This window comes from Hemiscyllium ocellatum, chromosome 34 (assembly GCF_020745735.1).
Source record: "Hemiscyllium ocellatum isolate sHemOce1 chromosome 34, sHemOce1.pat.X.cur, whole genome shotgun sequence".
Lineage (NCBI taxonomy): Eukaryota > Metazoa > Chordata > Chondrichthyes > Orectolobiformes > Hemiscylliidae > Hemiscyllium > Hemiscyllium ocellatum.
Genome location: NC_083434.1, coordinates 22,456,456 through 22,484,430, shown reverse-complemented (window position 1 = coordinate 22,484,430; position 27,975 = coordinate 22,456,456). Strand labels below are relative to the sequence as shown.

The 27,975-nt window shown below is 43.1% G+C and overlaps 1 protein-coding gene across 2 annotated transcripts in view; it reads left to right on the top strand.

The window, feature by feature from the left end:
• Positions 1 to 27,975, top strand: part of si:dkey-118j18.2 (uncharacterized) — a 67,813-nt gene that overhangs the window by 1,376 nt on the left and 38,462 nt on the right. For both annotated transcript variants that reach the window (XM_060850290.1, XM_060850288.1), the window contains exon 2: positions 16,185 to 16,257. In XM_060850290.1, coding sequence (XP_060706273.1) covers positions 16,255 to 16,257 — 3 coding nt within the window. In that variant the 5' untranslated portion in view covers positions 16,185 to 16,254. The remainder of the gene's footprint in view (positions 1 to 16,184; positions 16,258 to 27,975) is intronic.

The window sequence follows — 27,975 nt, the reverse complement described above, 5'->3', positions numbered from 1 at the left end:
ACTCTTTGAGAATTTTAGTATTTCTACATTCATTTGAATTTTTTTATTTCAAAAATATACTTTATTCATAAAATAATTTGATGGTCTGTACATTTGGTCATGCCATACATTTGTCAACATTTACATACACAGATCAGAAATTATCATTGTTATAGACAGGTCTGTGCATTTCTCACACATATGCCCAGATATTTAGCTGAGGCTCAGCAGAGACCAAACGATTTATTACTAGCCCTCTCCTAAATTTGTAGTGCTCTGTTTCGTGCTGTTTGTGCATTAATAAACAGTTAATACTAAATATAATCTAGTCACAAGATGGCACTCTAAATCTTACTGAGCAATGCTCAATCTGGGCGGATTTTGTGATCAGCTGAAATGTGCATATGCTCACATGCTGATTTCGAAGGGAGATGCTGGCAGGTATCTCTGTCGTTATCTTGTAGGTTTTCCTGTCCAATCGTAGATTAAATCTGACTGCAGCCTGCACCTTAACATTTCGGTGATCATAGGAAGTGCTTTAAGGATGCACGCACAGCAATACAGACAATTTAAACAATTATCGGAGACATGATCGAATTAATAGACAACAGACAATAGGTGCAGGAGTAGGCCATTCAGCCCTTCGATCTTGCACCGCCATTCAATATGATCATGGCTGATCATTCCTAATCAGTATCCGCTTCCTGCCTTACCTCCATAACCCTTGATTCCACTATCTTTGAGAGCTCTATCCAACTCTTTCTTAAATGAATCCAGAGACTGGGCCTCCACTGCCCTCTGGGGCAGAGCATTCCACACAGCCACCACTCTCTGGGTGAAGAAGTTTCTCCTCATCTCTGTCCTAAATGGTCTACCCCGTATTTTTAAGCTGTGTCCTCTGGTTCAGCACTCACCCATCAGCGGAAACATGTTTCCTGCTGCCAGAGTGTCCAATCCTTTCATAATCTTATATGTCTCAATCATATCCCCTCTCCATCTTCTAAACTCAAGGGTATACAAGCCCAGTTGCTTCAGTCTTTCAGTGTAAGGTAATCCCTCCATTCCAGGAATTGACTTCGTGAACCTACGCTACACTCCCTCAATAGCCAGAATGTCTTTCCTCAAATTTGGGGACCAGAACTGCACACAGTACTCCAGGTGTGGTCTCACCAGGACCCTGTACAGCTGCAGAAGCACCTCTTTGCTTCTGTACTCAATTTCTCTTGTTATGAAGGCCAGCATGCTATTAGCCTTCTTCACTACCTTCTGTACCTGCATGCTTTCCTTCATTGACTGGTGAACAAGAACACCCAGATCTCTCTGTACTGCCCCTTTACCTAAATTAATTCATTGAGGTAGTAATCTGCCTTCCTGTTCTTGCCACCAAAGTGAATAACCATACATTTATCCACATTAAACTGCATCTGCAATGCATCTGCCCACTCACCTAACTTGTCCAGGTCACCCTGTAATCTCCTAAAATCCTCATCACATTTCACCCTGCCACCCAGCTTTGTATCATCAGCAAATTTGCTAATGTTATTGCTGATACCATCTTCTATATCATTAACATATATTGTAAAAAGCTGCTGTCCCAGCATGGATCCCTGCGGTACCCCACTGGTCACTGCCTGCCATTCCGAAATGGAGCCGTTTATCACTACCCTTTGTTTCCTATCAGCCAACCAATTTTCAATCCAATCTAGTACTTTGCCCCCAATACCATGCGTCCTAAGTTTACTCACTAACCTCCTGTGTGGGACTTTATCAAAAGCTTTCTGAAAGTCCAGGTACACTACATCTACAGGATCTCCCTCATCCATCTTCAGAGTTACATCCTCAAAAAATTCAAGAAGATTAGTCAAGCATGATTTCCCTTTCATAAATCCATGCTGACTCTGTCCTATCCTGTTACTCCTATCCAGATGTGCCGTAATTTCATCCTTTATAATAGACTCCAGCATCTTTCCCACCACTGAGGTCAGACTAACTGGTTTATAATTTCCTGCTTTCTCTCTCCCACCTTTCTTAAAAAGTGGTATAACATTAGCCACCCTCCAATCCTCAGGAACCGACCCCGAATCTATCGAACTCTGTAAAATAATCACCAACGCATCCATGATTTCCCGAGCCACCTCCTTCAGTACCCTGGGATGTAGACCGTCAGGCCCCGGAGACTTATCAACCTTCAGACCTAACACTCTCTCCAACACCAAATCCTGGCAAATATAGATTCCCTTAAGTTCAGGTCCTTCAGCCACTGTTACCTCAGGGAGATTGCTTGTGTCTTCCTCAGTGAAAACAGATCTGAAGTACCCATTTAATTCTTCTGCCATTTCTTTGTTCCCCGTAATATATTCCCCTATTTCTGTCTTCAAGGGCCCAATTTTAGTCCTAACCAATTTTTTGCCTTGCACATACTTAAAAAAGCTTTTACTATCCTCCTATATATTATTGGCCAGTTTACCTTCGTACCTCATTTTTCCTCTGCGTATTTCCTTCTTAGTAATCCTCTGTTGTTCTTTAAAAGCTTCCCAGTCCTCTGTTTTCCCGCTTATCTTTGCTATGTTATACTTTTTCTCTTTTAACTTTATCTGTTTCTTAACTTCCCTCGTCAGCCACGGCCGTCCATGTCTCCTCCTGGGATCTTTCTTCCTTTTAGGAATGAACTGATCCTGCAACTTCTGCATTATACACAGAAATATCCGCCATTGTTCCTCCACAGTCATCCCTGCTAAGATATTGCACCATTGAACTTTGGCCAGCTCCTCCCTCATAGCTCCATAGTTCCCTTTATTCAACAGAAGTACTGTCACTTCCGACTGTACCCTCTCCCTCTCAAATTGCAGATTGAAGCTTAATGTATTATGGTCACTACTTCCCAATGGCTCCTTCACTTTGAGGTCTCTGAACAATTCTGGTTCGTTATACAATACTAGATCCAGAATTGCCTTCTCCCTGGTCGGCTCCAGCACCAGCTGCTCTAAGAATCCATCTCTGAGGCACTCCACATAGTCTCTTTCTTGAGGTCCAATACCATCCTGGTTCTCCCAGTCTACCTGTTAAAATCCCCCATAACAACTGTAGTAACATCTTTACCACAGGCCAATTTCATCTCCTGATTCAACTTGCATCCGACATCCATACTACTGTTTGGGGGCCTGTAGATGACTCCCAAGAGGGTCTTTTTACCCTTAGTATTTCGCTGCTCTATCTACACTGACTCTACATCCCCTGACTCTAGGTCCCCCGCGCAAGGGACTGAATATCCTCCCTTACCAACAAGGCCACCCCACCCCCTCTGCCCGTCAGTCTGTCCTTACGATAGCACGTGTAGCCTAGAATATTCATTTCCCAGACCCTGTCCACTTGAAGCCACGTCTCAGTTATCCCCACAATATCATATCTGCCAATTTCCAAAAGAGCCTCAAGCTCATCCATCTTATGTCTAATGCTTCGTGCGTTCATATACAGTATTTTTAATTTGTTACTGCTCTCACCCTTCCCATCAACCCCTATTTCACTCAACCTTACAGCATGATCCCTTTCCGAATTTTCTGCCTCATTGATACAGTTGTCTTTCTTGACTTCTCTTGTTCTAACTTTCCCTTCAATTTCCTTTTTATACATCCAGCTTGTCTCCCCCCCCCCCGCTACTTAGTTTAAATATAGCGGTGTTGCAGTAGAAAACCTGCCTGCCAGAATGCTGGTCCGTAACCTATTAAACCGTCTCTCTTGTAGAATTTATGCTTACCACAAAATTAACAGAAGCTAAAAGAAACAAATAAAAATACCAGTTTATCATAATAAAAATGACAATCCTCAGCTTTTCACCCTAACTTAGCAATAATTTGAAATCAGTACATTCTTTACAAGAGTATTCCTCATTCAGCAAGATAATCTCTTCAAGAATGTATACAGTGAAACTCCAGGAGAATCTTTCATCCAATCATGATTGTAATGGTTATTGGTGTTTTAAGGTACCTTTTGGCAGAATGAGAGGCCAGCCCAATTACCTGTTTTCATATTTTTCCACAAATATCTGAAATCCAAAAGCTGTTCAATTTCATTGGAATAATGACAACCAATGCTGCCAGCCTTATCAGAACAAAGCCCAAGCTTGAAAGTTAATTTAGTGGTATGAAGGTTGTTACGACACAGGGTAAACCCTCCTGCTTAATTTAAACCAGCAACACACAAAAGATTTATCCTGTGCAGTAATCTGTGAAAATTCAAGAGGCCAAGAACTATTTAAAGTAAAAAGTAACCACTTTATTTCTTCAGGTAGAACAGCGAATAATTAACTAACAACTATTTACAACTCCTTCCTCTAACCTATCTTTTACCTTCACTTCTACAAAACTAGTCCAATAAACGTGCCCGATTAAGATTTACCAAAAATTCAAGTTTTCAAAACCAATCAGCTGTCAAATCTTCTATTTGGATCCTCCTGTGTCGTCTTTTCGTCTTCTAAGGGATTATGCTTCACAGGTCACAGATCGATAAAGGCACCTCTAAGAGAGCTATTCTCTGGGCAGCCTGCAGAAGCTGGTGGCTTGGTAGTTCTCCTTCCAGCTGTTCAGTTTTTCCCAGTCTTATATCCCCAAAGCCTCGGATTGTGTCATTGGCTTTTAAGATTGCCAATATACTAAATTCAAACTTGATTGGAGTTTGGTTTTGTTTTGAAGGTATAATTAAAACTGATACTCCTAATTCAAATCTGTTTTGTTGTTTCTAAGCAACCCAGCTAATCTAGCATTTGACCAAGTGTTACATTGTTAACTTCTTCAGAACACTTGGTGCTGTGAGGTAGTTCTGCTAGCTTTTAACTCTCTTAAAGGTTCAGTATATCCACACCTTCATAATAAGGTGCTTTTCCTTTTTGATTATAATTGTATTTCATAGTGAGTTGATGGATTAACTATAGGTCCCCCCAAAAAAGGATCTGTTACCATAAAAAGAAAAAATTGCAATGCTATTACCCTTATCACTACCTCAGGATTTCAGAAAAAGCTTTATAACTAATTGCACATTATGATTTGTCTGCTGGAACCAATAATGTTATTACTGTAAGGAAAGACATAAAGTCCTACAAATAGCACCGAAATAATCACCAAGAAAATTTTTATCTGTCTTAATCATTGAAGGCTAAGTAATGCCAGGAAGCCTGAAAAAACATTTTTTCAAATGGTGTCATAGGTTCTTCAAAACCATCTGAAAAGAGCATGGGAACAGCAGTGGGTCAATCAGCTGTTTGAACCTGCTCTGACACTTAAGTTTGCTGATCTATTAACTTCCATCCACCTGACTTGTCTCTGCAACTCCGAATAACCTTGTCTCTGTTATTCTCTTTTCAAATTTTCAGTTGACACAGACTCAACAACATCACAGTCAAGTCTAGATTCCCATGCCCCTTTGTGGGGAAGAAAATCATTTTATAACATCAACTCTGAATGGCTTAACTCTATTTTCAAGGTTAAGTCCCCTACTTTTGGACTCCATCCAGCAAATCCTTTTAATTATCTTAAAACACAAATTAGATCATCCTTTAGTCTTGAAAGAATACATGCCTAGTCATTGGAACCAGATCACAAAATTTAATCTTTTAAAATTCATTCACAGGATGTCAGCAGTGGTGAGCAAGCATTTATTTCCCATGCCTTGTTGAACTTAAGATGCTGGTGAGCTGTCTTCTCAAACTACTGCGATCCGTTTTGTTTAGGTAGACCCACAATGCCATTATGGAAGGAGTTACTATTTAGACTCAGCATTACTTAAGGAAAAGCACCATACTTCCGAGTCAGAATGGTAAGTAGTTTGTAGGGGAACGTGCAGGTGATGACGTTCCTGTAGATCTGCTGCTCTTGTCCTTCTTGTTATTAGTTATCATTATTTGAGAGCTTTATAGAGGTTTATAAAATCATGAGGTGTATAAATAAGGTGAAAGACAAGTGTCTTTTCCCTAGGGTGGAGGATTTCAAGAGAAAAGGGGCATACTTGTAAAGTTAGAGGAGATAGAATTTATAAAGACCTGAGGGGATTTATGTTTTGACAGAGAGTGGTTTGTGTATGGAATAAACTGCCAGAGGTAGTGGTGGATATGGGTAGATAGAATATCTAAAAGACATTTAGATAAGTACATGAATAGATTAATTGAATCTCTTAATCAATATAAAGTGTGTCGGGATGTTCTTAAGAAAGAAATCAGGAAGGCAAAGAGGGGATATGAGATACCATTGGCAGATAAGGTTAAGGATAATCCAAAGAGATTCTACAATACATTAAGAGCAAGAGGGTCACTACAGAGAGGGTAGGGCCCTTTAAAGATTGAGTAGATCATTCTTGTGTTGAACCCCCAGGAGATGGGAGAGATATTAAATTAATATTTTGCATAATTTTTTACTGTGGAGAAAAAACCGGGAGGCTAGATAACACAAGAATACATTTTGATGTTTTAAAACAGTTCACATTACAGAAGAGGAAATTTGGGATATCTTAGAGAATATAGTGACAATTAAATCTCTGGGACCTGATCTAATGTATCCCAGAATGTTGTGGGAGGTAAGGGAGGAAACTGTGAGATCTCTTGCTGAAATATTTGCATAATCTATAAAGGGGGAGGTGCCTGATGACTGGAGGCAAATCAGGTCTCACAAACTTGTATATGTTTTTTGAGGAAGTTACCAAAAAGATTAAGGGTAGAGCAGTAGATGTCGTTTATTTGGACTTCAGTAAAGATTCCACATGGCAGACCAATTAGTTAGGTTAAGTCACATGGGATTCAGGATATATAATTGGCTTAATGGCAGGAGCCACAGAATGGTGATGGAGGGTTGTTTTTCGGACTGAAGGTCTCTTACCAGCGGTGTTCCATAGGGATTGGTTCTTGGTCCTCTTTTATTTGTCATTTATATAAATGTTTTGGATGAGAATATAGAAGGCATCGTTAGTAAGTTTGTGGACAATACCAAAATTCTTGGCATAGTAGATAGCGGAGGAGGTTTTATAAGATTGCACAGGGATCCTAGTCAAATGGGTTAATGGGCTGAAAAATGACAGATGGAGTTCAAACTGGATAAATGTGATGAATTGCATTTTGATACAACAAACAAGTGGTGGGACTTATATAATTAATGGTAGGGCCTTCAGTAGTGTTGTGGAAGAGAGGCACTGATGGGTTCAGATACATAATTCATTGAAGTGTATGTCTCACACAGATAAGGTGGTTAAAAAGGCATTTGGCATGCTTACCTTCATTGTTTGGTCATTTTAGTATAGGAGTTGGGAAGTCATGTTGGTGAATACTGTGTCCAGTTCTGGTCAACCAGTTATAGGAAGGGTATTATTAAGCTGGAGAGGGTTCAGAAAAGTTTATGAAGATGTTGCCGGATATGGAAGGCTTGAGTTATAGTGAAAGGCTGAGACTTTTTTCACTGGAGCGTAGGAGGTTGAAATGAGAACTTATAGAAGTTTATAAAATAATGAGGGCAATAGATAGAGTTAATAGTGGTTGACTTTAGCCTAGAATGGGAGAGGTTCAAGGCTAAGGGGTACACTTTTAATGTAACAAGAAAGAGATTTTTAAAAAATGAGGGGTAAGTTTGTCACAGAAAGTAGTTTGCAAGTGGAATTAACTTCCTGAGGAAGTGGTGAATGTGGGTACAAATGGAACATTTAAAAGACATTTGTACTAGTATATGAATAGGGTGGGTTTGGAGAAATATGGGTCAGGAGCAGGCTGGTGGGACTAGTTCAGTTTGGGATTATGGTCAGCATGGACTGGTTGAGCCGAAGGGTCTGTTTCTGTGCTGTAGGATTTAAGAATCACTGATTTATTCACTTTTTTGGCCACAGCCCCCAGGAGCTCTTCTCAGGTGCCAGGGCCACCCTTTTAAACAGGGATACAACTCAAACAGGTGGACAGAAAATCATTTGCGATTGAACACCTAGAAAACTTGAACCTTCCACATGCTGGACAAAACTTAAAAAAAGACTATTTGAAATTGAACATCTATTAGGCTTAGTGTGATTTTTGACCTTGGTGCTTTTCTGTAAGCTTCATGATATCAGGCTCCAAATTAGACAATGACAGTCGGAGGTCACTTTTGTTGTAATATCAATTCTTTTCCTGGATTTTGTCAAGGAAACCACCTGGCATAATCTGCTCTCAATCAAATATGTCGAGGGAAAGGCAATAAAAATAAATTTGGGCTTTTTCCCCACAGTGTTGTAAATTTATTCGGCAAATCACTCTTGATCCAAAAATCTTTTTATAACTTACTGAACTGACGATGTCAAGATTAGAGTGGTGCTGGTCTGGCAGCATCCGAGGAGCAGGAAAATCGGCGTTTCTGGCAAAAGCCCTTCATCAGGAATGTCAAGGAAACTACCTGGCAGAATCCACTCTCAACCAAAGCAAAAGCCCTTCATCAGGAACTGACAATGTGCACTTGTATCACTCTGAAAATCAATCAACCTCTCTTGAATTTCTGCCTTAGGTGGGTTGTGCTTCAAATGGATTCAAAATCCATCAGGGATACCGAGGTTTAACAAGTCATTAAATCTTTCTTGCATATTTCACATAAATGGTTAGTTCATCATCCTTCAGTGCCTCTGAGAAGTCTTCAGGTTTGGAAATTGTAAAAATTCTTGACGCCCCATGTTGTGCCAGTAGACTTTGAGTTTCTTAAGGAAAGAAACAATGGCTTCCTTACAATCTATGAGGTTACTGTTTTTGCCCTGTAAGGTCTTGTTTAACAAATTACATTTCTGAAAGATATCTGCCAAATAAAATATGTCCGCCTTAACATCAGCAAGTCTTTCTCCATACTCTTTATCAGACATAAAGGGAACGATGGTGTTCCAGAATGTAACAAAACGTTGAAGACATCTTCTCTTGGAAAGCCACCTCACCTCGATATGCAGCAGCAGTGTCTGGAAGTGTTCTTCATTTTCTTCACACAGCTACTGGAAAAGATGATCCTGAAGGGCATGGGATTTGATGAAGTGTACGGCCTTTATGACAACTGAAAGCGAAAGGTTGAAGCATCCTCCTAAATTTTTAGCTACTAGATGCTCCCTGTGAATGACACAATGATTAGTAAAGACAAAAGGTATAGATAGCTCTTTTCAGATGGGCAATGAATCCTCTGTATCAACCAGTGATAGAAGCAGCACCATCAGTTGCACAAGTAGCTATATTCTTCATTGGAATATTGTTCTCGCTTAAGTAACTTTTGGGTTCTTCAAAAATAGACAGTTCCTTAGTATCCATTTTAATCCTCCTGGCAAACAATATCTCTTCAATTAATTTGTTTCTGTTCCAGAATCTCTCTCAAGCCATGAAAAGACCGTCGTTATTTTGCAAAGTTGGTTTGTCTAGTTGTAAGGATAATTTCTTGGATTGTAATGAACTGACCAATCCCTCTTCAATGTCCCATGCTATCTCGTTGATTCTTTTGGCAACAGTAGCATTACTCAAAGGAATAGCCTAAATTGTTTCTTTGACACTCAAATTCTTGACATCAGATATTATTATGGACACTGAAGGCAGGATAAGTGACTCATCAACGTAGTGAGCATTTCCAGTTTTAGCAATCAGTTTACTAATATTGTATGATGCAACAAAACCCTCTCTAATTTCTATGATGTTTAAGTAAGTATTTGTTTCAGCATTGGCCTTCTTTCAAAATTATCTTGAAGGTTTTTGAAGAAATCTAAGGGTTTATCCTTCTTATCTGGATGCCATATATCTGAATGTTTGTTTGTTTTTCAATTTGCTTGACCTTATACTTTCATTTGACAACGTAGCCATGCAGTTCAAACACATGGGCAAAGGTGGGTTTTGCAGAGATGTGATGAAACCATACAATACAACAATACTGCCAACACATTTTTTCACCAAGGAGCTCATGGGTAGAATTATTTCTGAAAATAATAAAAATAATAAGTTCTGGTTGAAATGCCATGCTTCGAGGAATTCTTGTACATGTCTCTGTTTGGCTTGTCCTAGAATGGATGTGTTGTCCCAGTCGAAGTGGAGTCCTTTTTCCTCTGTATAAAAGGATACTAGTAAGCGAGGGTCATGTCTTTTTGTGGCTAGTTGATGTTCATTTATCCTGGTGGCTAGTTTTCTGCCTGCTTGTCCAATGTAGCGTTTGTTACAGTCCTTTCACGGTATTTTGTAAATAATATTAGTTTTGCTTGTTGTCTGTATAGGGTCTTTCAAGTTCATTAGCTGCTGTTTTAGTGTGTTGGTGGGTTTGTGGGCTACCATGAGGTCAAGTGGTCTGAGTAGTCTGACAGTCATTTCTGGAACTCTATCAACAAACACATTGAGTCAGACTCCATCTACTACCCTTTGAAAGAAATAACAGGAAATGACGTTACCACAGGAAATGACATCACCAACCCAAAGAAACCCAAACATATAAATGGAAAGCAGGAATTACCAACAGTGCTTCGCCCGGAGGCCCACTGAAGATGTTACCAATTAGGGTGACGAAACGTCGGGAAATGAACTTTGCAGCTCAGTGAGCCTATCCAGAACCTCTACCTGAATTACAAATCTTCTCAAAACGCGCTATGAATAAGAAAGGTTTAGAGGGATATGGACCAAACACATTACCCTCTGGGTGAAAAAATTATTCCTCCGGTCCCTTGTAAATCTTTCCTCTCTCACCTTAAACTTAGGCAGTCTAGTTTTGGACTCCTACCAAGGAAAAATTATCTTATCTCTGCCCCTCATGATTTAATAAGCCTCCAGAAGGTCACCCATTTAGCCTTTGACACTCCAGGGAGAAAAAAAGCCCAGTCTACCCAGCCTCTGCTTATAACTGAAATCCTCCAGTCCTGGCAACATCCTGGTAAATTTTTTCCAGTAGAACAACATCCTTCCCATAACAGGGTGACCAGAATTGTATATAATGTTCTAAAAGTAGCCTACCCAATGTCTTGAACAGCTGCACCATGACGTCCCAACTCCTAGGCTCAGTGCTCTGACCCATGAAGGCAAGCATGCCAAATGTCATGTTCACCACCCTGTTTATCTGTTTATCTGCAGTGCCACTTTCATGGAACTATATACCTGCAACCACAGTTATCTGTCCACGCTCCAGGGCCTTACCATTACTGTGAAAGTCCTGCACTGGCATTGGCTTACCAAAATGCAGCATCTTGTATTTATCTAAATTAAACTTCATCTGTCACTCCTCAGCCCACTTACCCAGCTGATCAAAATCTCATTGTACGATTAGATAACCACCTTTACTGTCCACTATACCACCAACTTTGGTGCAATCCACAAACTTACTAACCATGTTTCCTATATTCTCATATTAAAAACGGCTAGTATGTTTAACACCAGCTCTTTGGAAAGTGGTTGTGTGCTTTTTCTTATGCCCTCTTTGTACTGTATAGATTTTCTTAGGTTTCTGAACTTTGGCAAACAAAAAGGACACATTGACCAGGCATTTCTTTGTCAAAGTAATGTGAGCAACATACAGTTTCTGCATTCAGCTTCTTTTATACCAGTACTTTGCTGCTGTGTGACCTGTTTTTCGAAACAGTTTTGAGTCTGTGTAGGTGCTGATCTCCCAGCTGCCATTTTATGAACTCCCATGCTTGGGTTTAGCTGTTGAGCTCTCGTGGCTACTAGTTCCATCAAGACTGATTTTGAGAGCTTTCCTTGAGCATAGGTTCCTTTCCATCAGTACAGGTAGCTCTATAACACACATTTCATCAGCACGAATTGGCTACAATGCGATTGATGAATTATGGACATTACTTGCATCACATGAACATTCTGCTGAACGGGTATAGCGGGTTTCCCATAGCACGATCTTCTATAGCACAATTTCTATAGCAGTTTCCCATAGCATGACTTTCTATAGTGCAAGCTTGCAGAGGAACACAACTGTCACATTACAGCAGAATGACCTGTAATCTCTTCTGGATTGCTTCACCTCTTCAACCTCACTCCAGTCAGTCCCTGATAAAACCATTTAAGTCATCTCCTAATTCACAGAATTTTGCTAACTTCTTTAAAACTGGGAGATAGATTCACCATCCTGCTGATTACTGAAAGGTGCAGATTCCACAATTGCAATCAAAATGGTTTGTAGGATTTCTAATATTTCTTAAATTTTTGAAATCAACGTCTCTGGCTTCATCAGACTCCTCAAGAGGTTGAAAACTCCTTCCAACATAGTACTGCAGAACACGGGGATGACAATATCCACTTCAAATTTGTTAGCTTGACAAAATAATGGAATCTCTCTGTATAGGAGTTTCAGCTCTCTATATTTTCACCATACAATCATATGGTGCTAAAGTCTCTACCATTTTGTATTCTTAAAGCAGGAAGGGCCTGCATAACACTGTACTACAAACATTTTAGAACTGCCTTGCTTCTTCCCATTTTAGAACAAGATACTCCTAAGGCTGTCTGTTTCTTTCCAAGTCTATACACCATTTCCCACCCTTTAAGGTACTCAATTATTGAGTGTAACTTCTCAGTGGACCATGTTCTTCTGTACCATTCACCTTTTGCTGAGATGAAATCCTTTCTTTTACTGACTATACCTGCTTCAGTGCAGTGATGGTGTTTTTTTATTCCTTTTTCTTTTTATCAAAGCATCTCCAAAATGAATTATTGGATTACATGTAAGCAGATTTTACCCCTTCGTCATCACCACTTTGCTTCTTGTGTTAAGTTTCAACAAGAACCAGGCTTAAATGTTTAAACGATGTCAGTTTTATTAAGGAAGTGGTAAATCTGCAGGCAGCAAGGCAGTTCATGAATATCCTTTGGGGAATGATATCACTTGTCCTTACCTTGTTTGGCACAGATGTGATGCCAGAAGTACAGCAATGCGTGACTCTGAACTGCCCTCTGAAATCACCCAGCAAGTCACTCAGTTAGGGATGAGTATTTTCCACCGAAGATGGCTGATCATTACATCACATCAATTTTTTAAAGTAACAGTCCATCAGGATTACCAAATACATAACCTCCCCCCGCCCCCCCCTTTACATCAGGGGTTCCTGCAATGAAAGTATGCACAACATTTACACTCGAACATGCTGCTCTCTATTATTTCATCCAAGTCATTGCTAAATATGGTGAAAAGCTATGGTTGCCTATTTAGATTCCTGGAGGTACTGCTGATCATACCACAACAAATTGAAAACAGTCAGCACTCCCTCAGTACTGCATTAAAGTCTCAACCTCAATTTATGTACACACATCTCTGGAGTTGAATCTGAATCCATTACCTTCAGATCTAGGTGAAACTGTTAACACTAACTGAAGGCTGCCTATTTTAAGCTATTTGTATCCCAACCATTGTGATCATTATAAATTATTGACATGATGCTGGCACATAAAAGATAAATTGATCAATGGAGACTACTATAGCATGCAGTCAGTAACATTATCTTTTGATTAAAATTTAGAGGTCAAATAACTCCTTTGGGAGTGGTGGTTTCACAAATTTCTGTTTTCATGACAACTCATATTTGGAATTAGCAATGACTCTCAGTGGCTGGAAAAATAAATTAAAAGTTACAGTCAGTTTGGAAATAAATGAGCTATTGCATCATAACAATGAGGATATAATGATCACTTATGTTAGTAGAATGTACTACTGCTTGTCAAACTACATTTCCTGGCCTCTTGCATATCATTTTGATAAATTTTCATTCTCTTCAATTTGTGGCAGTGTTAAAATCTTGAAACAAGTTGTGTTTGGAACAGAATTTAAAAGAAGGGAACTTTAGAGTTAATTAAAGCTTTCAAAGTTTGTGAGAAGATTTGTAGCTCGGGTGCTCGTTGTTGTGGTTCTGTTCGCCGAGCTGGGAGTTTTTGTTGCAAACGTTTTGTCCCCTTTCTAGGCGACATCCTCAGTGCTTGGGAGCCTCCCTTGAAGCGTTTCTGTGCTGATTCCTCCGGCATTTATAGTGGTTTGAATCTGCCACTTCCAGTTGTCAGTTGCTGTCCGCTGCAATGGCCAGTATATAGGGTCTAGGTCGATGTGTCTGTTGATTGTGTCTGTTGATAGAATCAAATTCGATCAACAGACACAATCAACAGACACAATCAACAGACACATCGATCTAGACCATATATACCGGCCACTGCAGCGGACAGCAACTGACAACCGGAAGCGGCACATTCAAACCACTATAAATGCCAGAGGAATCAGCACAGAAGCACTTCACAGGAGGCTACCAAGCACTGAGGATGTCGCCTAGAAAGGGGACGAAACATTTGCAACAAAAACTCCCAGCTCGGCGAACTTAATTAAAGCCTTTCAAAGGGAGTTGAATAATCTGTTGGAAAAGTATTGATTATAAGGGCTGGTAATGACATAGTGATAATATTCATTGGATAAATAATCTAGAGTCCCAGACTAATGCTTTGGTAACATGGGTTTGAATGCCACCATGGCATTTAGTGAAATTCAAATGCAGTTTAAAAAAAACCTGGAATTAAAAGCTAGTTTAATGTCAAATCATGAAAAATACACATCAGTTCATGAATGTCCTTTAGAGAAAGATATCACTCATACTTACCTGGTTTGGCCAAGATGTGATGCCAGGCACACAGCAATGTGTTGACTCCTAACTGCCGTCTGAAATCACTTAGCAATTCACTCAGTCAAGCACAGTTAGAGATGAGCAATAAATGCTGACCCAGTCAGTGACACTTAACTCACAATATGTAAAAATTAGAGAGATATGAATAATACAGTTTTGTTTATATTGGAGTTTCAGTATCAGTTACAATCAGTCAAGCAGATTTATAGTTACTACAGAATTCCTGAACCAATAAAGTCAATTGGCACATGTGAAAAAACAAATAAGTTAATATTTTAGCTGTAGTGCTTTTATCAGAACTAATAGATTTATAAACTTGTCTTTGTCTGTAATTAATGCAAATTTCAAAAGCAAAGTTAAAAATTAATTTCACTTAAAAGTTGATTGTTATTGTGTGACCTAGCCAGTTTCAATTTCGAAATTGGCTGTATTTTATCCTCCATGAATTAAGATTGTTGTAGGCACCAGTAGCTATGTCTTCTCTGATTGTTAACTTGTTAAGTTACCAAGTGTTGAGAAGGTATGAGAAGATTTATAGCTCAGGTTGAGGTTCTGGATGTACGTTTGCTCACTGAGCTGGAAGGTTCGTTTTCAGACGTTTTGTCACCATTCTAGGTGACATCATCAGTGCTTTCTTTTTATGTGTTTAGGTTTCCTTGGGGTGGTGACATCATTTCCTGTGGTGATGTCATGTCCTGTTCTTTTTCTCGGGGGGGTGGTAAATGGGATTTAAGTCAATGTGTTTGTTGATAAAGTTCCTAGGACAAGCCAACAGAGAGACGCACAAGAATTCTGAGAAGCATGGCATTACAACTGGAACTCCCATCAACAAACACATAGACTTGGATCCCATTTACCACCCCTGAGTAAAAGAACATCTTCACAGGAAATGACATCACCAATCCAAGGAAACCTAAACCCATAAATAAAAAGCAGGCCATAACACCAGTGCTTCATTCGGCAGCTCACTGATGATGTTACCAAGTATGGTGACGAAACATCTGAAAACGAACCTTCCAGCTCAGCGAGCAAACCTACATCCAGTGATTGTTAACTATTTCTTTGTCTTAACTTAATTTCATTTAGACTAGTAGGAATACACATCTGTCTAGAAAGTTATAACACAAGTTATTAATTTGCATTGACCCCATTGATGACTTTGCAGGTTTCTGAAAGAAAAGGAAGAATACAAAAGCATCTGCCTGCAATTTGAATATAATTATTTCAAGTCTTGTTTAACTAGGCCATGCATCTTCAAGATCTTCACATCTCCATTTCCTTTTCATTCATTACTGCAAAAATTATTGGAAGTGCAAATTTTTTAATGAATTGCACACAATATCTTTACTGTTAATGTGCATGTTTGAGTGTGAAAGAAATTGGTTGGTATCCCATATACTTCAGTTTTGTGTTTTTATGTGCTATATGTTTGAGTTCTTTCTCTGGCACTTTCTTTTGAAATCATGGGCTCATGATGAAATGTTGAAGGTGGAACACTTACTTGAATTGATATCATGTGAAACAGATGATTTAATAGGACCTGTGTTGTTAACTTTCAATGTAATCTTTGTTCAACACGATTTTACTTAACCTAAATCTGTTTTTAGTTTTTAGCCTGAATTTTACACTCTGTCAGCATGATATTTGCGCTCATTTCAGAGACAATTGGAGGATACAATGGTAAGCTAGTCTGCTTCTACTCAGACTCTTAACATTATTAAGATTTATTGCACATAATTGTATTTGCCACTGGGATTTTTTTTTAAACACACTTTTGGGTAGGTTTATCATCTCGGGATGGGAACCAGAGGTTGAGATGTTTTCTGAGGCCGAACCCATCTCTCGGGTAAACAGTTATTCATTTGGATTTTGAATTGGCTCCTCCTTTAATTAGTCAAGAGATAGGGTCACCACTCAATGAAGGGACCACAGAGTCATAGAGATGTACATCACAGAAACAGATCCTTCAGTCCAACCCGTCCACGCTAACCAGATATCCCAAACCAATCTAGTCCCACCTGCCAGTACCCAGCCCATATACCTCCAAACCCTTCTTATTCATATACCCATTCAAATGCCTTTTAAATGTTGCAATTATACCAGCCTCCACCACATCCTCTGGCAGCTCATTTCATACATGTACCACCCTCTGCGTGAAGATGTTGCCCCTTAGGTCTTTTATATCTTTCCCCTCTCATCCTTAACCAATGCCCTCTAGTTCTGGATCCCCCCACCCCCACCCCAGGGAGAAGACTTTGTCTATTTATCCTATCCATGCCCCTCAATTTTGTAAACCTCTATAAGGTCACCCCTCAGCCTCCGACGCTCCAGGAAAAGAGCATCAGCCTGTTCTTCTTTTTCATATGTGTCAAATCCTCCAATCCTAGCAACATCCTTGTAAGTCTTTTCTGAACCCTTTCACATTTCACAACAGCTTTCTGTCAGGAAGGAGACCAGAATTGCACGCCATATTCCAACAGTGGCTTAACCAATGTCCTATACAGCTGCAACATGACCTCCCAACTCCTGGACTCAATACTCTGACCAATAAAGGAAAGCATTTCAAACTCCTCCTTCACTATCTACCTGCGACTCCATTTTCAAGGAGCTATGAACCTGCACTCCAAGGTCTCTTTGTTCAGGAACACTCCCTAGGACCTTACCATTAAGTGTATAAGTCCTGCTAAGATTTGCTTTCCCAAAATGCAGCACTTCGCATTTATCTGAATTAAACTCCATCTGCCACCTATCTGCCCATTGGCCCATCTGATCAAGATCCCATTATAATCTGAGGTAATCTTCTTCGCTATCCACTACACCTCCAATTTTGGTGTCATCTGCAAACTTACTATTTATACCTCTTTTGCTTGCATCCAAATCATTTATATAAATGATGAAAAGTAGAGGATCCAGCACCGATCTTTGTGGCACTCCACTGGTCACAGGCCTCCAATCTGAAAAACAACCCTCCACCACCACCCTTTGTCTTCTACCTTTGAGCCAGTTCTGTATCCAAATGGCTAGTTCTCCCTGTATTCCGTGATTTCTAACCTTGCTAACCAGTCTCCCATGGGGAACCTTGTCAAACGTCTGACAAAAGTCCATTCAGATCACATCTACCGCTTTGCCCTCAGCAATCCTTTGTTATTTCTTCAAAAAACTCAATCAAGTTTGTGAGACATGATTTCCTACGCACAAAGCCATGTTGACTATCCCTAATTAGTCCTTGCCTTTCCAAATACATGTATATGCTGTCCCTCAGGATATCCACCAAAAACTTGCCCACCACCGACGTCAGGCTCACTGGTCGATAGTTTCCTGGCTTGTCCTTACCACCCTTCTCAGCCAGTGATACCACTTTAGTCAACCTCCAGTCTTCCGGCACCTCACCTGTGACGACCGATGATACAAATATCTCAGCAAGAGGCCCAGCAATCACTTCCCTAGCTTCCCACAGAGTTCTAGGGTACACCTTATCAGGTCCTGGGGATTTATCCACCTTTATGCATTTCAAGATATCCAGCACTTCCTCCTCTGTAATTAGGACATTTTGCAAAGTGTCACCATCTATTTCCCTACATTCTATATCTTCCATGTCCTTTTCCACAGTAAATACTGACACAAAATACTCATTTAGTATCTCCCCCATTTTCTGGGGCTCCACACAAAGGGCGCCTTGCTGATATGGGGGGGGGGGGGGCTATTCTCTCCCTAGTTACCCTTTGTCCTTAATGTATTTGTAAAAACCCTTTGAATTCTTCTTAGTTCTATTCGTCAAAGCTATCTCATGTCCCGTTTTTGCCTTCCTGATTTCCCTCTTAAGTATACTCCTACTGTCTTTGTAGTCTCAATCTCTCCTGTCTATACCTGACATATGCTTCCTTCTTTTTCTTAATCAAACCCTCAATTTCTTTAGTCATCCAGCATTCCCTATACCTACCAGCCTTTCCTTTCACCCTAACAGGAATATACTTTCTCTGGATTCTCGTTATGTCATTTCTGAAGGCTTCCCATTTTCCAGCCGTTCCTTTACCTGTTTCCCCCCCCCCGTCAGAATTGGCCTTTGTCCAATTTAGAACTTCAATTTTTAGATCTGGTCTATCCTTTTCCATCACTATTTTAAAACTCGAAAAATTATGGTTGCTGGCCCCAAAGTGCTCCCCCATTGACACCTCAATCACCTGCCCTGCTTTATTTCCCAAGAGTAAGTCAAGTTTTGCACCTTATCTAGTAGGTACATCCACATACTGAATCAGAAAATTTTCTTAACACACTTAACAAATTCCTCTCCATCTAAGCCCTTAACACTATGGCAGTCCCAGTCTGTTTGGAAAGTTAAAATCCCCTACCATAACCACCCTTTTATTCTTACAGATAGCTGAGATCTCCTTACAAGTTTGTTTCTCAATTTCCCTCTGACTATTAGGGGGTCTATAATACAATCCAAATAAGGTGATCATCTTTTCTTATTTCTCAGTTCTACTCAAATAACTTTCTTGGATGTATCTCCGGGAATATCATCCCTCAGCACAGCTGTAATGCCATCTCTTATCAAAAACACCACTCCCCCTCCTCTCTTGCCTCCCTTTCTATCCTTCCTGTAGCATTTGCATCAAGCATTAAGCTGCCAGCCCTGCCCATCCCTGAGCCATGTTTCTGTAATTGCTATGATATCCCAGTCCCTTGTTCCGAACCATGCCCTGAGTTCATCTGCCTTCCCTGTTAAAATAAATGCAGTTTAATTTATTAGTCCTACCTTGTTACCTTGTTCCTACGTGTCCTGACTGTTTGACTTGCTTCTGTTCTCACCTGTACCAGGCTCAAATTGATCTCTTTCCTCACTATCTCCCTGGGTCCTACCACATTCCGTCCCTCCCCCCCCCCCCCCCACCTTACTAGTTTAAATCCTCCCGAGCAGCTCTAGCAAATCTCCCTGCCAGTATATTAGTCCCCTGCCAATTTAGGTGCAATCCGTCCTTCTTGTACAGGTCACATCTACACAAAAGAGATTCCAATGATCCAAAAATGTGAATCCTTCTCCCATACACCAGCTCCTCAGCCAAGCATTCATCTGCTCTATCCTCCTACTCCTGCACTCACTAGCTCTTAGCATCGGGAGAAATCCAGATATTACTACTCTCGAGGACCTTTTTAAATTCCTGCCTAACTCACTGTAATCTCCTTGCAGAATCTCAACCTTTTCCTTTCCTATGTCTTTGGTTCCAATGTGGACAATGACCTCTTGTTGGCCCCTCTCCCCTGTGAGAACATTCTGCACCCTCTCTGAGACATCCTTGATCCTGGCATCAGGGAAACAACACACCATTCTGATTTTTCTCTGCTGGCCACAGAAACATCTGTCTGTACCTCGGACTAGAGAGTCCCCTAACACAATTGATGTCTTGGAACCCAAAACACCCCTCATTTCATTCGAGCCAGTCTCAATACCAGAAACTTGGCTGTTCGTGCTACATTCCCCTGTGAATCGATCATCCCTTCTTTTTCCGAAACATCTTACTTGTTTGAAACAGGGATAGCCACAGAAGCCTCCTGCACTACCTGCCTACCTCTCTTAACTTTCTTGGGGTTAACCCATCTATGTACCGTATCTGAGACATCCTCCCCCCCCGCCCCCTTCCTATAACTGCCATCCATCACATACCGTTGCTGTTGCAAATTCCTCGTTGCTTCTAACTGTCTCTCCAACTGATCCATTCAATCTGATAAGATTCGCAAACAACAGCATTTATTGCAGATATACTCCACAGTAACCCATAAACTCTCCTTAAACTCCCACATCTGACAAGAAGTGCATATCTCTCGACTAAAGGCCATTTTTGCTCCTTCACAGTCTACAGACCCAAAAAATAATACAGTCTTATTCCTCTACAAAACACTGCCCCAGGTTAAATTAATAGCTATGGGTTATACTTTAAGTTTAATCAAGAGACATACTTCAAAAAACATATAATCAAGAAAGAACCCACTCTACTTACTGCTGCAGACTTTCTGTAAGCCATACTTAAAACAATTCACTTATCTGTTTCTGTGCTGTGACTTCGCCCAAACAATTCCTCCAAGATCAGTTATGAATTTTACTGTTTGTTAATTTTCCCAGACGCACTCCCCATGCCCAGCGATACCTGAATTCAAACAGCAATGGCAGTAACTATGCAGGTTCACTGTGGTGTCAGTTTCTTTCTCTCTCTCTCTCTCTCTCTCTCTCTCTCTCTCTCTCTCTCTCCTGCACTGACCTCACCGTGTGCTTCCTTCGTCTGTTGTTCTCCCTTTTAAAACTGCTGTTGTTTTGACTTTTTTTTCCCAAAGTTCCAAAACGATGCAACAGCATTATCAGTAATTACTGCTCCCGGAATTCGAGGAAATCACCTCCAACGCTTGATATATCTCAAAAAAGGAGCAGCTCTTGCAGTCAGAAATTTTTCCCATCCTCCATCTTGGATTACCTGGAGTCCAATCAGTGGGGGTTCAGAAAATGCCAATAAGAGGCATATAGGTTGAAAAGAGTAGCTGGTTGCAAGATAAGTGATATGAAAGTGCTCCTCTCTCTAATGTTTCAAAATCTTTATTAAAGGATTCCTTTTGCTGCCAAACCACTACAAGAAGAAGAACCCCTTTACAAGGCGATTAGTGTTTCTTCAGTATGTAGACAAGCATGAAAAAGCAGTAAAATCTACAAATGACACATGCTTGTTTTAATCATCTAAACATCTTAATATACATATCCATTATCTTCATTTCCAAATATTACTTTTTTTCTCTACGGCGACCACCCACAGCATGCCTCTGAAAGCACATTTCCAGGCACTTCACCACCTGCGGGAGTCTGGACGCTGACTGAAAAATTCCAATTTGCTTCCTTTAATGGATCCCATTTAGGCGTTATTGAGTCTATATGATGACTTGCCACATGTGGGCAATTAGCTCAATTACCCTCACCCTCCTCCCCTATTTGGCTCTGCAAAGCTGATCTGGAGTTGGGATGGAGCCAGAGAACTGAATTGTCAGTTAAGGAGACTAATTTTAGAGTCCTGCCCACTTCTAATCTCAGCCCTATCAGATCAGAAATATCTTTGATCACTCTCCCAAAATTCTTTGCAAAGTGGTCAATGCTTTCAACATATCTTCTGCATCACAAGTTTTATTTATAAATCAAATCATATCCTTCTCTACAAAAGATGTCAACTGTATGTGATTATGTTAAACATTTGAAGATGATTGAACCTGGACACCATTTAATAAGGATCTGTACCTCATCTCAGTATTGTTAGATTTCTATTTTTAATATTTCTAAGAATACAATGGCACCATTTTTGACTCTGCATTACACAGAGGAAACATACAATGACATTGCTAATGCTGGAGATCTGGAACAAACAGTTAATGTAGTGCCCAAAGCACTCAACAGTTAGCTGTGGGAAAAAAAGCGACATTTATCTGTGACCCTATTTCAGTGTTGAAAATATAAAATAAAGTGTCATTTAAATAGAGCTATCACAAAGGGAGACACAAATATGTACACGTGCACACGTGAAGAATTAAATTATGAATTGAAAACTCTGTCATGGGCTTGAAATAAAAAAGATTGCTAAATGACTGAAATAATACTAAAACAGGATCATAGAAATAAGTAAACACAGAAGGCATAAAAGAATAATTGAAAATAAATTAGTTCTAAAACTGAAACGGCAGAGGCTTGCAAAGTGGAATCTGATCTCGTAGCTGAGAAGCAAACTCCACTGATGCCTGCAAGTGCAGACTCACCACTGGTGTAGTGTTCCAAAGGTTTACTTATTCTTCCAATGCATTATCAACATCAGTATTCACCTCTTAAAGATAGTGGGAAGTCTGCAAAAGGTAGCTGAGTTATTATGCTATTCCTGAACTTTTATACAATTAAACTATGTTTAATATAGTATTTTTTGGAAGTAAAATACTAATATAACTATTTTCTATAATTTGCCAATTCAACTTTGAACCGTGTTGGTGCTGTTTTAATAACATTGTTGCTTTGTATCAGAGTGGTTGGGCAGTACTGTTGAAAGAAACGAAGTCCAAAAACCTCAGACCAAACATTTGACAGTCAATTAAATAGTTTTCAAGTATAGTCCCTGGTCGAATGTAGAAATTTGCTGATCAATTGCAGCATGATTTTGACTTTCAATTTTATTTAGTACTCAGTTATAATTTATAACTAGTTTAATTCGCAAACTTTCAAAGTTAACCTTGAACAGAAAAAAAAACTTTGAGCAACAGCAGCTTCAGTGTACACTCAATATATTTCCATTTAATTTCAATAAGGAAACTGCAGTTAGGACTCTACTGTGTTAAGAAATTAGAAAACAATCCATTGAGAGTAAAATTAAAAATCAAAGAAATGTTATGTAACATAATCTGAAAACTCCATCTGTGAGCACAGACATCAGTCAAATAATTTGGGTTTGTTGACAGTTAATAGCTAGGTGAGCAAGTAAGCTGTGAGGACAAAAAACAGCAGAAATTTAATGCTGGGGTTGGGAGGGGATTGGTGGGGGAGAAGTGGCAAGATTTGTCATGGGAGGATATGTAGTCAGGTGGACCTCTAATTTGTCCGTACATCAATTTATGAGGCTCATTCCCCAGATAAAATGCAAGCAATGTATGTCCGGAGTCTCATCAATGAAGGAGACAGGTGGGCAAATGTGGGTGATATAGCTTTCAGGCCCAATGTGATTAGGGTGGTATCTCTTTTTCAAAAGCACCTAGTGTTTGACCAAGGGACCTTGTTGACAGCCAGTATCCAATCCTTGCATCCTCTCACTTTCACTTGTCACCTCCTGTTTCTCCTATGCTACCCACTACATCCCTTGCACATGCTCTCTATCCCTCTGCTCCTTTCCCCGCTCCCTCTCTTCCATCCTCTCTTCTCTGCTTCCATCCTCCCACTCACCTCCATTTCTCCCCTCTTCCCACTCCCTTCCCACGCTCCTACCTCCCCTGCCTTCCCAGCCACCCCCTCCCCACCTTCCTTGCCAAGCCCAACTCCCATGCCACTCTTTCCGCACACCCTCCCTTTCCACACCCAACTCTCCCACCTCCCATTCCACACTAACTCCCTTTCCAACACAACCTCTCACCTCCATTTCCACACCTTACCTTCCTTTCTGCCTCTCTTTCCACCCCAACTCCCTTTCTGCACCCCTCCCCTTTCACCACCTGCCTCCCTTTCACCACCTGCCTCCCTTTCAGTCCTGCTTCCCTTTCTGCTGCTGCCCTCCTCACTGCCTCCATTTCCGCCCCACCTCACTTTATGCCACTCTTTCTACCTCTCTTTCCACCCAATCCCACGTCCCTTTCCACCTCCCTTTCTGCTCCACCTCCCTTTCCTCCCATACGCCACCTACCTTCCCCCCCCAACCCCACTTCCCTTCACCATATTATTTCCCCCCCGCCCCTTCCCTATTCTCCCATACCAATGCCCCCGTTACATCACACCCCAGGCCCCCGTTCTCCCGCACTCACGTGCCTGTTCTCCCACACCTTTTCCCCCAGCCTCCTTTTCCTCATTCACCCTTTTCCCCATTTCCTCTTTTCCCATATCCCCACCTTTCCCCATTTCCAACTCCCTTTTCAATTTCTCCAACCCTCCCATTCTCCCCATCCCCTTTCCACAACACCATCCCAAACTCTCCTCTACCCCCATTCTGTCCACTCAGCCCGTCGTTTCCCCTCTTCCCCCTTCCCCGTCATGTTCTCCCAACACTCATCTTCTCCCATCCCAACCCCTTTCTCCCCTTCCACGTTCCCTTCGTCCCTTTCGCATTCCCCTTTTCCCTCGCCCACCCCTTCCCCTCACCCTTCCTCACCTTCCCTGTTCCCCTCGCTCCACTTCCCCGTTCCCTCCCCCCACCTTCCCTGCTCCCCTCCGCCCCTTCCCCATCTCCCTCCACCCCATTGTCCCACAGTCCTCCAATCCTACCTCCCTTAATCCACCCCATTCTCCCGCACTCCCTTCCATTCCCCACATCTCCTCCCTCCCTCCTACCACCCAGCCTCCACCCTTTCCCTCACTCCCTCCTCACTTACCCCATCCCCCTTCACTCCTCCTTTGCACCCTCCTCCCTTGCCCCATCTTCCTCTCTTGCCCCACACTCCTTCCATTCCCCCACTTCCCTCACTCCCTTGCCCCCTTCGGTTTCTTCGGTTTCGTCCTGTCCTTCGCTTCCCGTCCCACCCCCACCCTTCCCTCCCCTTTCCCTTCTCTTTCTCCCTCCCTTCCCTTCACCTCATCCTGCCCTTCACTTCCCTCCCCTGCCACCCCACCCTTCAGTACCCTCCGCCCAGGCCCTTCGCTTCCCTCCCCTCTGCCCTTCAGTTCCCTCCCCCCCCCTTCAGTTCACTTCCCCCAGGCCCTTAGTTTCCCTTCTCCCGCCATTCCCTCCCCCACCATCGTTCACTTCCCCCTGCCGCCGTTCACCTCCCCCCGCCACCGTTCACTCCCCCCCTCCACCTTCACTTCCCCGCACCCTTCACATCCCCCCACCCTTCCCTCCCCACCCTTCACTTCTCTTCCCTTCCCCCACCCGTCCTTCGCTTCCCTTCCCCCACCCATCCTTCGCTTCCCTTCTACTCTGCACCTCCTTTCCCTTTCCCTCATCCTACACTCCCTGCGTCCTACGCTTCCTCCTGCCCTTTACTTCCCTTCTCTGCCACTCTTCCCTCCCCCGTTGCCCTTCCCTTCTCTCTATCCCCCCGCCTTTCCCTACCCCCTCGCTCTTCACTTCCCCTCCTCCCGGCCCTTCGCTTCCACCATGCCCTTGCCTTCACTTCACTTCCTCCTAGCCCTCCGCTTCCCTTCTCCCCGCCCCCTTCGCATCCCTTCTCCCCACTGCCTTCACTTCCCTTCCCCCTGCCCCCTTCACTTCCCTTGCCCCCCCCACCCTTCACTTCCCTTCCCTTCCCTTCCCTTCCCTTCCACCCGGCCTTCCCTTCCCTTCCCTCCCCGCCCTTCCTTCCCTTCCTCCCCACCCTTCCCTTCCCTTCCCCTCCCTTCCCTTCCCCCCCGCCCTTCACTTCCCTTCGCCTCCCTACCCTTCTCTTCCCTTCCTCCCCACCCTTCCCTTCCCTTCCCTTCCCCCCCCCGCCCTTCCCTTCCCTTCCCCCCCCCCCCGCCCTTCCCTTCCCTCCCCCCCGCCCTTCCCTTCCCTTCCCCCTGCCCTTCCCTTCCCTTTCCCCCCCTTCCCCCCTTCCCCCCTTCCCCCTTCTCCCCTTCCCCCGCCTTTCCTCCCCGCCCTTCCCTTCCCCTTCCCTTCCCTTCCTTTCCCTTCCCTTCCTTTCCCCCGCCCTTCCTTTCCCCCGCCCTTCCTTCCCCCCTCCCTTCCTTCCCTTCCTTCCCCTCCCTTCCCCTTCCCCCCACTTCCCTTCCCCCCACTCCCTTTCCCCCCACTCCCTTTCCCCCTTCCCTTCTCCCCAATTCCCTTCTCTTCCCTTTCCCTCCATCCTTCCCTTCCGCCCCTACCTCGCCCTTCGCTTCCCTTCCACCCTGCCTTTCCCTTCCCCATGCCCTTCCTTTCCCTCCCCTTGCCCTTCCCTTCCCCTCCCTTCGCTGCTTCCCTTCCCTCCCCGTCCTTTCCTGTCCCCCCCCAATCCCTTCCCTCCCGTCCCCGCCCTTCTCTTCCCTTCCCTTCCTCTGACATCCATCTTAAATCTATCACTCCTCAATTTGTAGCTATGCCCCCTTGTACAAGCTGCTGTTATCATTCTAGGAAAATGACTTTACTGTCTACCCTATCTAATCCTCTGATCATCTTGTATGTCACCATCAAATCCCCTGTTAGCCTTCTTCTCTCCAATCAGAACAGACCCCACTGCTTCTAGAATTGATAACACTTCTTCCTTACTAACCTTGATCCTTTCTAATCTAATATCCCATATCTCATTCTTCTCCTGTACAATACTGTCCTCACACCCGCCTGCCCCCTTTCTTCTCACCATCCCACCCCCCAGTTCCTCTCCCTACCCTTTTCCCTGATGATAGACGTTGTAGAAAAACATTGCCAAGGTGGGGTGGATCTTTGAGAATGCTGACAGCCTTTCTTTGACAGCGGGCCTGAGAGGTGGATTCTGTAGATGGAAGGTTGGCCTTCGTGATCGTCCAGGACGAGTTTACCACTCTCTGTAACCGTCTCTGATCTTGATTGGTACAGTTGCCGTACCATGCAGTGATACATACAGACAGAATGCTCTCGATGGCACACCTATAAAAGTTGCCAAGGGTATTCGCCGTCATGCCAAATTTCCTCAGCTACCTGAGAACAAAGAGGCATTGTTGGGCCTTAGTAACCAGTGCGTCCACGGGAAGAGTCCAGGAAAACTTGTTGTGGATGACCACTCTCAGGAGCATGACAGTCTCCACTCCTTCCATCTCTGTGCTGTTAAGGTGTAGGGGGGCATGAGTAACATCCCGCCAAAAGTCAATAATGTGTTCCTTGGTTTAGCCAGCATTGAGAGCTAGGTTATTCTGAGTGCACCATTTTTCCAAGTCTTCCACCTCCTGTCTGCAGTCTGAGTGCATCCCTTTTCCTCTCCCCACCTTTCCTCTCCCCCCCCTTTCCTCTTCCCCTGCTTTCCTCTTCCCCCGCTTTCCCCTTCCCCTCCCCCTCCCCTCTTTCCCCGCTTTCCTCTTCCACCCTTTCCTCTCTCCCCCTTCCTTTCTTCTTCCCCTCCCTTTCCTCATCCCCTCCCTTTCCTCTTCCCCCCCACTTTCCTCTTCCCCCGCTTTCCCCTTCCCCCTCCCCTCTTTCCCCGCTTTCCTCTTCCCCCCTTTCCACTTCCCCCACTTTCCGCTTCCCCCCCACTTTCCTCTTCCCCTCCCTTTCCTCTTCCCCTCCATTTCCTCTCCCCCCTCCTCCTCCCCCCTTTCCTCTTCCCCTTCCCTGCCCAATTCCATCTCCCCTGCCCCCATCATGCTCCCCTGCCACCCTTCCCTTCCCCGCAACCCCCACCCTTTCCCCTTCCCTCTCCCCGCCCCCTTCCTCTCCCCCACACCTCTGCTCCCCTTCCCACTCCTTCCACCCCCTCGCCCTGCTTCGTACTCCCCACCTCCCTCGCCCCGCTTCCCGTCCCTTTCCCCTTACCCCCGCTTCCCTTCTCCAATCCATGCACCCCAATCCTCTCCCACTGCCGATCCCTTTCCTCACCTTCAACCTCCTACCCCCTCTTCCCTATCCCACCGCCCCCTCTTCTCCCGTCCTACCTCCACAATCCTTGCTTCCCCCGTACCCCCTCACCCTCACCTCCTCCCTCCCCTTCACCTTGTCCCCATCCCCCTATTCCTGTTCCCCCTCCTCTCTCACCGTCCTCCTCCCCATCCCCCTCCCTACTCTCCCCCTCTACCTCCCC